The following is a 12,777-nucleotide window of genomic DNA, read 5'->3' as shown; positions in this document are numbered from 1 at the left end:
CATTTTTTATGGATAACAAAAAATGCAAATGATGTAATTTGTCTTTTTTGTGACTAGAGACACAGTAGTATGTTATTGCATTGTCATTAAGAAGTGTTGAAAAGTTTCACCAATAAGTGCTGTCTCATGGCTGTAAAAAAAAAAGACATCTTTTTTTTTTTTAAAAGGCTATTCTTCTCATGTGGCTAACCTTTATTTGGCAAGCCAACAACAAATATTGAAAACTGTCAAGTTCCCTTCACATGGTGGGAGCCTGCCTTCTGTGGATTTACGCACAGATGAAGCACAAGCTGCCATCTTGGCAAGTTGAGGCAGTGTATTCTCATTGGTGATCATCTTTGTTTCTTATTCCTGACATTTTAAAGATAGCTAGGGCTCATATTATGGTGCTTAAATATCCAACAAATGTTTGCTAAATAAAATGTACCCACAGCTTCAAGATTTGTGCAAACACTAATTGGATCCATAGGAGACATTCATTTTTAATATAACCAGGAGGGGGACACAGTGAGCCACATTCAGCGTGCAAATGCAGGAAAAACTGAAAACAATTTAATGGATGATTAAGGCTTGTTCTGGCCTAAATTATTACTTCAAAATCTACGTTGTTCATCTGAGTGTTAGTATTTCAATTCTTCTGACTCTCTCAACCTGGAAAATGAGTTAAGTTGAAAATAGTAATTATTTTCAGTTAAAGTAAACACTGCATACTGCAGTCTTTATACAGCATTTGTATCAGTCAGAGCTGCACTAGCAGTGGCGCACATTCCTTTCTCCTCATCTGCCCTCTCACAGCCCACTTTAATTATCTGTGAGCAGGGGTCTCACCTTGTTAATGCTTGCAAATTCTGCCCAACACAAGAATCGCCTTTGGTTAAAACAGTGGGATTTTCACCATATTATTCTCAACTAATTTTGCAGGGGGTAATCTGTGGGTGGACGAAAACTACTGCATCTGCTCTGGGAGCACAAAAGTAGATGGCATGTAAGCAAGAGAGGATTTTTAAAAAAAAACGTGCCACAGTAAGACCATGGAACTACGCAGTTCAAAGTTTTCATCAAAATTCACACTTGGTGAGTTCAGTTTGCAGTGATGAGGCCAACCTGCTGAACTGTGCTGGAGGAAATCTACAGAAACAAATTAACTCCAAGTCTGTTGGTCTGGGCATGTGCAGAAGATAACAGGCTTCAATTACAAAGCTCTCTCTCCTAATTGAAACTGCAGCTAATAGCTTAAGTGCTCACTATCTGGGATAACTAAAATAATGTGCATGGGGCTCAGAGGGTTGGGGCATTTACAGTATGGTTTTGACTATGGGTTTGAACCCTGGAGCAACCTCGGATACACCATCTCTCTCACTTTCATCTTCCTTGACACTCTCCACTTTGTGCCATTCAATAAAAGTCGAAAGCCTTCTCATATATCAGAAGAGATGGTGCTGCACTGCCTGTATTGTGATGCAAACAGCCCTGGCCACTATCACTGCACATGATGGGCTTCTTGTGCTGCAACCTGTACTGAATTCTGATGCAAGTTACATGGCCAATAAACATCATACTCTCTGATAAAAAAAATGATATTTTCCTGTTACTGAGTATTGCAGTAAAGTGAAAGTGTAAATCTTGTCTTGAATGTGCGTAAAAAGCTGGCTGTGTTTGAGGAAGCCTCCTGCTGTTCTGTGTTCTTACTTTGCATTGCGGTGTTTGGCACGAAACGTAACACACAGAGAAGAAAAAAAAAATCCCATTACATTTTTAACAACTCGGGCTGCTCCCTTGAGCTGTAGAGGGCAAGGAATAACAAAGCTGAGGGAAGTCTCGGCTCCTTACCTCTGATGGGCTATTAGTTATTCTAGCTAGCAGAAGCCCCATTAGGTCTGCCATTTAATGCTCCCACGCCACATTCTCACATGAAAGCTACAAGATTGATAAGTCGGTCATCTCACCTCAAGCTTCCCTTGCATTTGAGAAATGCTCTGCCACAGATAATCTGACAAAGAGTTGATTTAGCTACCTGTGTACCTCATCGAAAGTGACAATACTGAAAACAAAGGTACATATTTGTGCTAGCCTCTCCAGTGACTTCAGTAAAGGACACAGGAAGAATGGAAGTAGTACAGCAATAGTACAATCAAGTACGCCGGCGCTTTTGACTTAAAACATTATAATATGATTTATAGGGTCCATGCGGAATATAGGAAATGAGCTGTGTAGCAGTATGAGATAAAACTTCATCTCTGAGCTGCGCTGACAGATACAATGGAGGAGAAAGATGTCTCCTGTACTCCGCGGCATGTCTGGTTAGTCCGACAAAAGGTGCAGCTAAGATTCCAGTGACACTACATTTTCCTAGCACAACACGACCTGTTAATCACACTTAACCATGCTGCCAAGTATAAAAAAAGCTGCCGGACAAAGAAAGACATATGGCTAACATTAGAAGGGGAAAAAAGAGATCACAGGCAAAGAAGTGCCTAATTAAGCATGAGTAAATTGATTTCTGTCAAGGCTTTCTGTCACAATCTGTCTGTGCCATACAGCGCTTCGGGGTCAGTCGTGTCCAGCTTTTTGATGAGAATTTCAATTTGAACTCTTTGGACAGAAGTTTCAGCTTGTGCAGACTACACAAGCTGATGTTTCTGAGATCAAACAGACCAAAAAAAAATAGCATAATGCAGTTTGAAAACAAAGATGTGCATTAGTACACAAAAGCCAGACAGAAATCGAGCCCAAATGCATAATTTATCTTTTATTTGGCTGCGGGCCTTTATTAGTGTTCCTCAGCCTGCGGTGGCTGTTTGAACTTTGTGAATTAAACTAATGAGTAAAACATTAAGTACTCCTTTGCTAGAGGCAGAAAAGGAGAATGGGATATATGATCAGCTGGTATGATTGTAAATATTTACATGTTTAATACAGTAGAAAACAAATATCAAGACTCACATGATGGTGCATTTGCCACGACATCTGTTGTAGCAAACACACAGGATAGGAGAGGACCACCTGCACAGTGACTTGATCTAATACATTTTTATCATCCCCATTCTGGACAGCAAGTCATTTGTGAATAAATAACAGGCCGGCTGATGATACACAGCTTCATCAATTTGCTCTTTTTACGTCAGGACTGAAAGATGAACCTACTTTGTGTCTAATGTATCTTACTGTATGTAGGTTTTGCACTTCATCTTTGTGAATGGGACCCACGAAGAGGAGCTGCCACTGGAGTTTCAACTAATGGGAATCATATTTTAGCAATAAACCTGCATGATTCAGGACAACAGCTGGGTAATCATATGGAACTGAACAAACCCAGCGTATTGAAAAACAAGTCACCATGCACTGACCTTTACTTCCTTATCCCCAAAACAAACAACACCACAGATTGTTAGAAAATTTACCTCTCATGCCTCGCAGTGGAAATGGATTTTTGGAGGGCAACGGTCATACCTCGCATTCCCTGGAGCCTGAGATGGTGTATGTGTAAGGTCCTGTCCCATTCACCAGCACATCCATAGTCTCTGAGTGTGAGGGCTTGTAGTCCACATAGTACTCTTGCAGTGGTGAATTAAAGGAGCGCTCTGTCTCCCGTGCCTTTTTCTGACGCTTTTTAACTGCAGAGCGCTGCTGAAGCTGTTTGATACTACTGGGATAGCGCTTCCATGAGACATAGATAACCAGCAGAATTATAGCCACAGATAAGAGGAGGGCCACGCTACCAGCTATGATCTTGTGGAAGGACACATACTCAGTGTCTGGCAAGGGGATGGTGGGGGAGGCCTCAGAAGGAGTGGGGGAGGCTGTCCTGTTCCAGATCAGCTTCTTATCCACTACAGACAGAGTGGGAAGAGGGAGCCGCTCAGGTTGAGATGCAGGAGTGAGGGGCGATGTCGTTGAGGGAATGGGGGTCGGCGTTGCTGTACAGATGTTATAAGTCTCCACCACATCGGTCACTTTCTCTCCTTGTGCCTCCTTAGGGCCGGTACAAATCATTGTGGTTTCCTTGTTACCCTTGAAGGCCTTGAGCCAGGCCACAAGGGGACATATGTTGGGGTTACAGTACCACAAATTACCAGCCAGACTGATGGTGGTGAGGGAGATCCAAGTTTCCACCGTCTGCTGTGACACATTGATGAGTTTGTTGGAGTCCAGATTTAGAGTCTGGAGATTTGGGAGGCATTGAAACGTACTCGGATCCAACACCTGAAGTTCATTTCCCGAGAGGTCCAACTTTTGCAATGAAGTCCACATCCACGGCAGACCCTGCGTTAGAAGTTTGATACGGTTCCATTGCAAATAGAGGGCCCTCAGGTTAGTCAGGCGGGGGAAATGAGCAAAATTTATCTTTGAAAACTGGTTGTGCTCCAAATGAAGCTCGATGAGTTTAAGGAGCCCTGCGAAGGCATTACGTGTGAGGCTCCGTAGCCTATTGTAGCCAATGTCAAGAAACTCCAGGTTGCGACAGTCAAGGAAAATTCGCATTGGGACAGTTTTTAAAGAGTTTGATCTCAAGTGTAAACTCAGTAGTTTACGTAAACCCAAGAACTGATTAGGCTGGAGAACCTGCAGTTTATTATAGGAAAGGTCAAGATTACGTAAATTCGGGACATCATGGAAAGTGTTGTTTTTTAGCAGTGTGATTTTATTCGAGCTGAGAATCAGTTCTTTCAGCCTCCGTATCCCATGGAAAGCCTGGCCGTCCACAGCATTGATGTAATTGTGGTCGAGGTAGAGCCACACTAGTTGACTCAGGCCTGCAAACTGGTGGGCTCTGAGGTTCACCAGGCTGTTGTATCGCAAAGAAAGGCCCTGTGTGCCAACAGACACATTGTTTGGCACGTCACGGAAGGCATTTGATTCGCAGTATATTATTTTCCCATCACATCTACAGCTCTGGGGGCAGGGACGCTCACGGATGCTGCTTGGAGCAGCAAGCAGCCAGGCAGGCACTACCACTGTGAATACAAGCCATCTGAAAAGCACAGGAAGTCCTGCAGACACACAGAGAAGTGAAAGACTTGAGAGCAGAAAAAACGGAATGAATATACAGACTTGATAGAATCAAACTGAATAAAATAAAAATGGAAATTAAACTGAATCAAGGAAGCAAACATTTTTAACCCATACTGTGTTCTGAGACATTTATTAACAGGGGAGGTTTCTTTTACATGGAGCCTACTTCATTTGCATCTCTGTGTTAATGACACATCTAGACACACTTACATGCATTATCACAATCAAAGTCATGTTGAGACACGGAAAAGATAAACCTCCGCCAGATCCCCCAGCCTGCAGTCATCATTCATGAGCCGCAGGGGGCAAAAACACCAGCAACATTAGCTTTTAGTGAATTGTAATTAGGAAAACGACTAAAGACTTTGCGCATTAAAGGTGGCTAAGAGTACCTCGCAGAACAGTGAACATACCCATATTTGCGCGGTGTCGGCTCCTCCTCATGTTTAGGGCTCTCTGTTGCATGCGTCCCAGGTCCACATAGACGCACTCGGCGTTTTGTCCAAATAGTTGGACACGCACCCAGGACGCCCGTCTACACAGAAAATATACGCACGTTGCGTTGCAGCCAGATTTCCCTTTTGCGCACAGCCTCACACCTGTCGGAGATGTGAGTAGCTCCAGAAGGTGTGCATCAACCTACAGTATGTCTGTAGTTTCCTACGTTACCGCACAACATGAGCTTGGTTTTGCATTTTACTGACTGCCACCTCATAGAAGGACAGATGGATAGAGGCACTCAAGCTTGTAGCCTCATGAGAATGACATTGTTAAGCTCGTGTTTGGGGGCGGCAATAAATACGTCTTAAACACCGAGTCGCCAATTGTTGAATCTAGGTTAAGTGGGAAGAGAAAAAAAGAGACTGGAAACCGATCAAGTAAAGAAACGTGAGAGGAACAAACTGTGGTCCAAACCCGATAAGTTAAATGTATCCTGATTCAGATGTGGACAGCGGAAGGAAAAGGCGCAGTCTTCTGTGGATTAGACCCGTTGACCGTGGCATCAAGAATAAATCAGTTGTATAGCAACAGGAATGATGTTGGTGGAGGATTATACTGAGCTCACTGGTGCTCCTTTTAGGACTTGAGATGCCCTCTCCTGGCCACCGAGTGACTCTCCGGAGCCCAAATTAAAATAGACTTCATTGTTCTCATGAACAGAGCCTGCATATCAATTAAAGTCGAGGAATGGGAAGTCTGTTGGCTGTGCATTCAGATGTTTGTGACGCATTTAAACAACCTATTAACATTTTAGATGAATACCAAGCTGATTGTAGGCTTACATTAAAATTACTTGGAAGAAATATAACTTCTGTGACCTAAATCTTAGTGTCAAAAATAAGAGTACCCATTATACAGACTGGTCTCATTCAGTGTTATATGTCAAATATGTTATAGCAAAATTTTTACTGCTGCATTAACATTTAAGGAGCCTTTGGATGCTGCAGCTGGTTGGGGTCAAGCTGATATTACTTTAATTTAGGCAATTAAATGCTTCATATTTTAGAAGCTCATCATGTGTTTAATGGTAAAAGCTTATTATGCAAAGGAAATGCCAACAGCTGTTAAATATATGTAGTTGAGTAAAAAGTTCACTATTTCTTATGAAATATGAAAGTTTAAAAATTGGATCAACTGGGAATACTCAAATAAGAAACAACCCATTTCCATGCCCTTTATAGGTCCCTCCAATTACTGCAGATTGGTCCAGATAGATAATTTTCCATAAAATAAAATGGCTTAGTTTATACAAGCTTTATGTTTATATGATATTTATATCTTTATATTTTGTGAGCACACTGTCTGAAATCCTACCGGGAATACTAAACAGATCTTCAAAAACTTTTTTGATTAGCAGTGTAGGTATGGCACCCACAGGAAAACAACAGATGGGCTCCAAAGCATGTGTATGCTTGTTTGTTTTTAAATGTTGTATTGGAGTTTATGTCAGGGGGACAAAAACTCAGTGGGCATTTTTTCACAACCCATTGTCACACACTGACACTGAAATGCATCATGCATAAACAAAGGATGCTCTGAAGGCCTCATAATGGGACTTTGAGTTGGGGTCAAAGTCATCACTTCTAATGGGTCCCTCTGCCCCTGTACTTAATGAGTAACGTAATTACTGGTAATGGACATTAATGAACGTTTGAGCTCAAATTGCTGATAGTTTGTGACAAAGAAACAAAAATAAAACTGATGCATCTAGCACATCAGCCACAGTCACGAATTTAATTTATATTGTTGGATCAATCAGCTTATTGGAGTTGAAGGACAGGGCAGGAACCTACACACACACACACACACACACACACACACACACACACACACTAGAGGTAAGCTGAAATTTGGCATAACAGTACAATGTACACACAGCTTTTAACACATATTTCCATATTTTCACATATTTGTCTGTATTGTACCACTGCTGGTACAATTTTCACCATGCCTGTGTAACATTGCTGCACGTTCACAGATGTCAGTCAAGTCTATACATCATGTAACCTCATACTTGTCACACCATCAAAAAGCTTAATGATGCTTTGAAAAAAATGGAACATGAGCTTCATCCATTGATTAAACTTTATTTCAAATTCGTAATTTCAGAGATAAAAATGAGTAAATAAGATAGACAGACACACTGAAAAATTCTCAAACTAAAACATCTTCACAAAGCCACTGTTTGGTGTAACCTATTTTAAAAAAATGACAACTCTCATTTATAGGGTTCATAACATAGTACATGTATTACTGTATAAACACTTGTGAGATATATGAAGCATGTACCAACCCAATTTCCAGTTGTTTACACAAAAATGGAAAGAGGAAGACTGCTAAGGGGATTATAATTGATTTGTTCAGTAATGATCTTAGAATAACATTAATTAAGACTTTTTTGAGACATTATTGAGCCTATTAGTTATTAACTATTCCCCATAGTTTCCCACACATTGATTTGCTTCAGATGAAAGTGTGCCTTTGCAGGTTTGTGAAACTATGAGACATGTTTTGTGTAAAAAAAAAAAAAAATGTGGGCAGTATTGAGTCAAAAGCAATTAACAGATCATTAATGTAAATTAGAAAGAGCAATAGTCTGAGAATGGAGCCTTGAGGCACCCCCATAGGAACTGTAGATGTGTCCAATTTATTCTTTTGAAGCCCTTCAAAACTTCCCCTGTGAAACATCTCTGGATAATTTGAGAAACAATACATCATAGTTAATAGCATCAAAAGCTTTTAAGAGAATACAATATGACACCAGTATATTTTGTTTTATTAAGGGTAGTGATTGGGAATGTGGGATGATTTACACAATGTCAGACTGTTGATGGAGATCAAATGTAGGGCATAAACAATTGATGGTGATTTATAACAATAAAGCACTAATTTGTCTCTTTAAGAAGTCATCAACTGACAAGCAAAAGTCAGGACATTTTTCCATATTTCACTTCAAGCTGATTAGTATTACAGGAAGTTATCTGGATACATCTGGATGACATAGTCAATGACAATATTAACCAAATTTTAGCTTTTTACTCGAATTTAATTTATTCCAACTCATTAAGTAACTGCTTCTTATACAAGAAAACCACATAATGCCACATAATTGCAACATCCATGGTCCGAATCTAGCTGAATCTACTATATAAATAAAGGCAAAAAAAGCCAAAAATCATATCTTTAAAATAAAAAGAAGAAAACCCACCATCCTTCACAATTATTATTGTATACACTCAACTGGGTCAATTATACTGAAGCTCTGCCCTGAAGCTCTGCCCTATTTGACTATATTCTAAGTATATATATTTAGAATATTGTATCAAACTATAATTACTTTTAAAGCAAAGAAGTACAGATCTGCAACAGATTTATGTTTGAAACCAAGTTGGTTTTAATTGGTGAGAATATACTGTACAATAGTAGTCCTGAGTTCTCTTTATATGGCTTGTATATTGTCAAACCTTTAAGTGATATACAGAAATGAGGAGCCACTGATTCGGTTATCACCTGTTGTAATTCCACTTTTTAAAATCACTGCATGTTGCTGTTGTGTAATCATCTCATGCTATGTTCCTTGTGGTTGGTGCATCAATCCTTATTTATGTTGCTGAGCACATCTGACATGACCCACTTTCACATTTCATCCAGCTTCTTTGGGTATTTGCCATAACTGGCAAATATGGACAATTCAGAAATGCACAGATCAATAATCACGTTTCACTGTATATTTATAGTCCACATTTAACATTGGAGAGAATATCACTAACTTGAATGTTTTTTATGTCTTACCTACGGCTAAGATTTGACTATCAAAATATGCTCCAAATAAAATAACATGACTTGTGTCCTTGATGTCCATCTGTAGTCATTGTTATACAGGGGTATAATAGGGGTCATCATGTAAAAGTTAACCTGCAAGAGAACAGAATGCTATCCACTTGAAAAGCATGCCATTAAAAACAAAGGTATAGTACAGGGCTACTCAACTTCAAGTGGGCCAAATAGATATATAGTAGAATAGTATAAGGTGCTTATGGCAGGTCCATATGCATATTTGTTAAAGGTGGAAACAGTGTAACAGTATACAGACTTCAATAAGTGGGCCTGTTTGACCTGTTATGCCTGTTTCATCACAAAACACATCTGTGGTCTTTGCATTTACCCATAACATTACAGGCACTACATTCCTCAACCAGGTGATTTACTACTGTAGAACTACAACACATGAGCCTGTCTGAGTCAGTGAAAGAAATTACATGTAGTGTAGTAGCAGTACGAGCAATCCTGAGACACACATGCAACTTATCATTAGTCAAGGAACAACGTGTCCTTGTTCTGATGGTAGTCACATGAGAAAAGCTAGACTCACATGTATAAGGCAATCTGAACATTGTCAGTTTGGAGGCCACTTTCCTTATTGTACAGTACTGATATTAGTTAACACGGTTATACTAAAAGTCCACTGCACCCTCAAACTGTTAGTGCTGCTTTAAACCAGAGGAGGACTACACATCAACCAATTCTATCTCAATGATGCTCTCATCAAAACAAGACATTACATTTTAAGTTTTTGCACAGAAGTCTGCCTTAGGTTTGATGGAAAATGCATCACGAGCAAACAACAATACGTCAACAGGAATGCTGAAGCCTTAGCATCTTTCAGTGAAGTCAATTTAGTCCTGGATGACGGGCATTATAGCGCCCCATCTGCTGTGCTCATGAATGCACAGAGTTTTGTGAAGTGCAGCAATTTTGTTGCCATTAGGTCTGCAGTGAAAATTGTTATCTTTCTCAGGAAGGTACAAAGCCTCTCAACCAAATTAGTACCAGACTTTTCCCGCCCCTGCATTTTGAGATTCATCGTGTTCACATGTTCAAAAATGCCACGCAGAAACTAAACTTCTGCTATAAACAGTGTATCCAACATGTGTTCCAAGAGATTTGTTTCACCAAGAACCACTTCATCAATGACAGCAAGCATGCAGTCTTTAACAGTTTCCACTTCCTGTTCAAGGAAAGTAAGATTATCATATTTTGGATAAATTATCATGAGCGAGTCTTGATGAAGAGAAACAACAAATAGGTGTGAATGTCTTTCAGAAAACACGTATTTGTTAAGACGAATGATTTTTTGAGACATTGATTTAAAATTTAAAAAAAAAAATGCTGGGTGGAACGGGGTTAACTCAACTAAAAAAACCTCCCAACATTGAAAACCAAAGCATACTTGTTCAATAAACTAAAGGCTATAATAGTAAACTATGACAACAGTTGAAGTTGAAGGCTGTTCAGCATCTACATAGAAGTTAGATAAGTTACATGTTTATCTTAACATGCCTAGCTCAAAATGATGATACAAATACAATAATTATTGTACATCTGGCAATGATGGCCTCTTCTGTCTGGTTGGTGTCCAGGCTACACCAAGCGCCACTTGACTCCACTCCACAGTGAAGAGATGCTAGCAGTCCCTGTACTCTCCTTCTTGTTCCTTCAAGCTCTCGGGGCCCTTTGAGGCTGGCAAAATAAAGAAATACTTGTCAGTCAAATTGCTCTGAAATTGGTGATTTACACAGTCAACTTTAGCTCTGATAGAGACATTTTGAAGCCAGTTGTTTATGTAGCTAGCGTGAGTTTCTCTTTGCCAGCCCAGAGTGCAACGTGAAGCTTGACTGAACAAACGATGAGTGTTTAAGCCAATCACGGAATATAGGTGCTTTAAAAAGATGTAACTGATAGCATACATTCTATGGCTCGGATGTCTCAAAGTAGCTCAGAGATGTGCATCTTAGTTTTATTTATGATGTCATCCACATGCCAGCCTGATTTGCAGGTAGCCTCTTGCGGGCCATAGAAATTTCAAAAGCTCTGTATCCCGCCTGTGGGCCACTAGTTGAATAGGCCTAGTATAGTACCACCATATGCACTCACCTCACTTTGCAAATAACTCAGCCACCAAATTGCTTCCTATGAAACTTTAATGACTGTCTGTGACTGACTGAATAATAGAGCGCGAGAAGGACTTGCTTTTTTGCCGCATAATGAATCCCTCTGAAGCAGAGTGGTGAAATGTATAAATAGTAAAATAATTAGAACAAAGAGCATCTAAAAAAGGTGTTGAAGCAAGACCTATTTACTCTGACCGTAGCGTTTAAAGGCGTAACTTTAAATATCCTGTAAATTACCCCTATACAATATCCAAGCAGCAGGTAAATATTTCTGAGTGTCCCAAAACATCTGGCTCTTTACTCACTGGTGCTTCTGAAAAAAACTTGTGTTAAAACTTCAGCTGGACTGAATGATTGAAAACTGAAAATGATTGTTGTGTGACTTGGATTCATAGTCTGTAGTCTATGTAATTTAGGGATCTACTGTTTGAGGATATGTGACAAGCATGGTATCTCTTTAGACAAAGTCACCTGCTGAAACACCAGCAGCAGTTGTGGTACAACATTCATGAAGCTAACGAGAGAAATGTGGTTGAATTCAATCAAAACACTATTAAAACACTATTGTGATAAAGGTTAAATCAGTACGCTTTTGTCTTTTCTCCTACCCCATTTGACAGAAGATGATGATACTGAGCCTTTATGTGGCAGTCTACCTTTTCAGATGTTGCTCTCATGCATAAGAAAACACACTTCTGCACAGAAGCCTGTGAGGATCAGTGGTAATGCATTATAGAGATGATGATAATGGGCCTCTGCATTAAAATCCTCAGTAAGATATGATACTTCCCTGCAAAATCAGTATCATCATGCACCACAAATGTAAAGGTTCTTATTTTGCAACTGGGGTTATTTTGTTTTTCATTTGTGTATTTCCTCATACATAATGCATTATAAATTACATAGCACTACACATGAGACCACTGGGCAAAAAGTTTGATTCATCCAAAAAAAAAGTTGAAAAAGTTTTCTATGTTATGCCTGTAATGGTTTTACTGCAATGGGAGGAAAAGTAAAGACAAAATAAAATTGCAAAGAGTAAGATTTTAGATTAGCATTCATTTATAATGAATTGATTAAACTACAAAAGTGAGGACACAGCAGTATCTGTAATAACCAAATAAACAAAAAGAAATGTCAAAGTTAGCACATTGAATTTGACTTAATAAAAATAATAAGTGTGACATTTAGAAACTCAAGATTTTTGGTGAGATTGAAAGACAGTGACATCCACATTTGTTATTGGCACAATTATTATTTTTATTATAGGTAAATATAATACCATATCTATAATCCTTTTTTACTTAGTTTC

The 12,777-nt window shown here is 39.4% G+C and overlaps 1 protein-coding gene across 1 annotated transcript in view; it reads right to left on the bottom strand.

Moving 5' to 3' along the window:
• LOC128365280 (leucine-rich repeat transmembrane neuronal protein 4) overlaps positions 1-5,457 on the bottom strand; it is a 43,656-nt gene extending 38,199 nt beyond the window's left edge. The window contains exons 1-2 of the mRNA XM_053325955.1: positions 5,427-5,457; positions 3,451-4,991 (exon numbers count right to left, since the gene is read on the bottom strand). Coding sequence (XP_053181930.1) covers positions 3,451-4,991; positions 5,427-5,457 — 1,572 coding nt within the window. The remainder of the gene's footprint in view (positions 1-3,450; positions 4,992-5,426) is intronic.
• Positions 5,458-12,777: the final 7,320 nt, after the last annotated feature.

This window comes from Scomber japonicus, chromosome 9 (assembly GCF_027409825.1).
Source record: "Scomber japonicus isolate fScoJap1 chromosome 9, fScoJap1.pri, whole genome shotgun sequence".
Classification (NCBI taxonomy): domain Eukaryota; kingdom Metazoa; phylum Chordata; class Actinopteri; order Scombriformes; family Scombridae; genus Scomber; species Scomber japonicus.
Note: the sequence above shows the minus strand (reverse complement) of the source record. Positions and strands in the feature narration are given on the sequence as shown.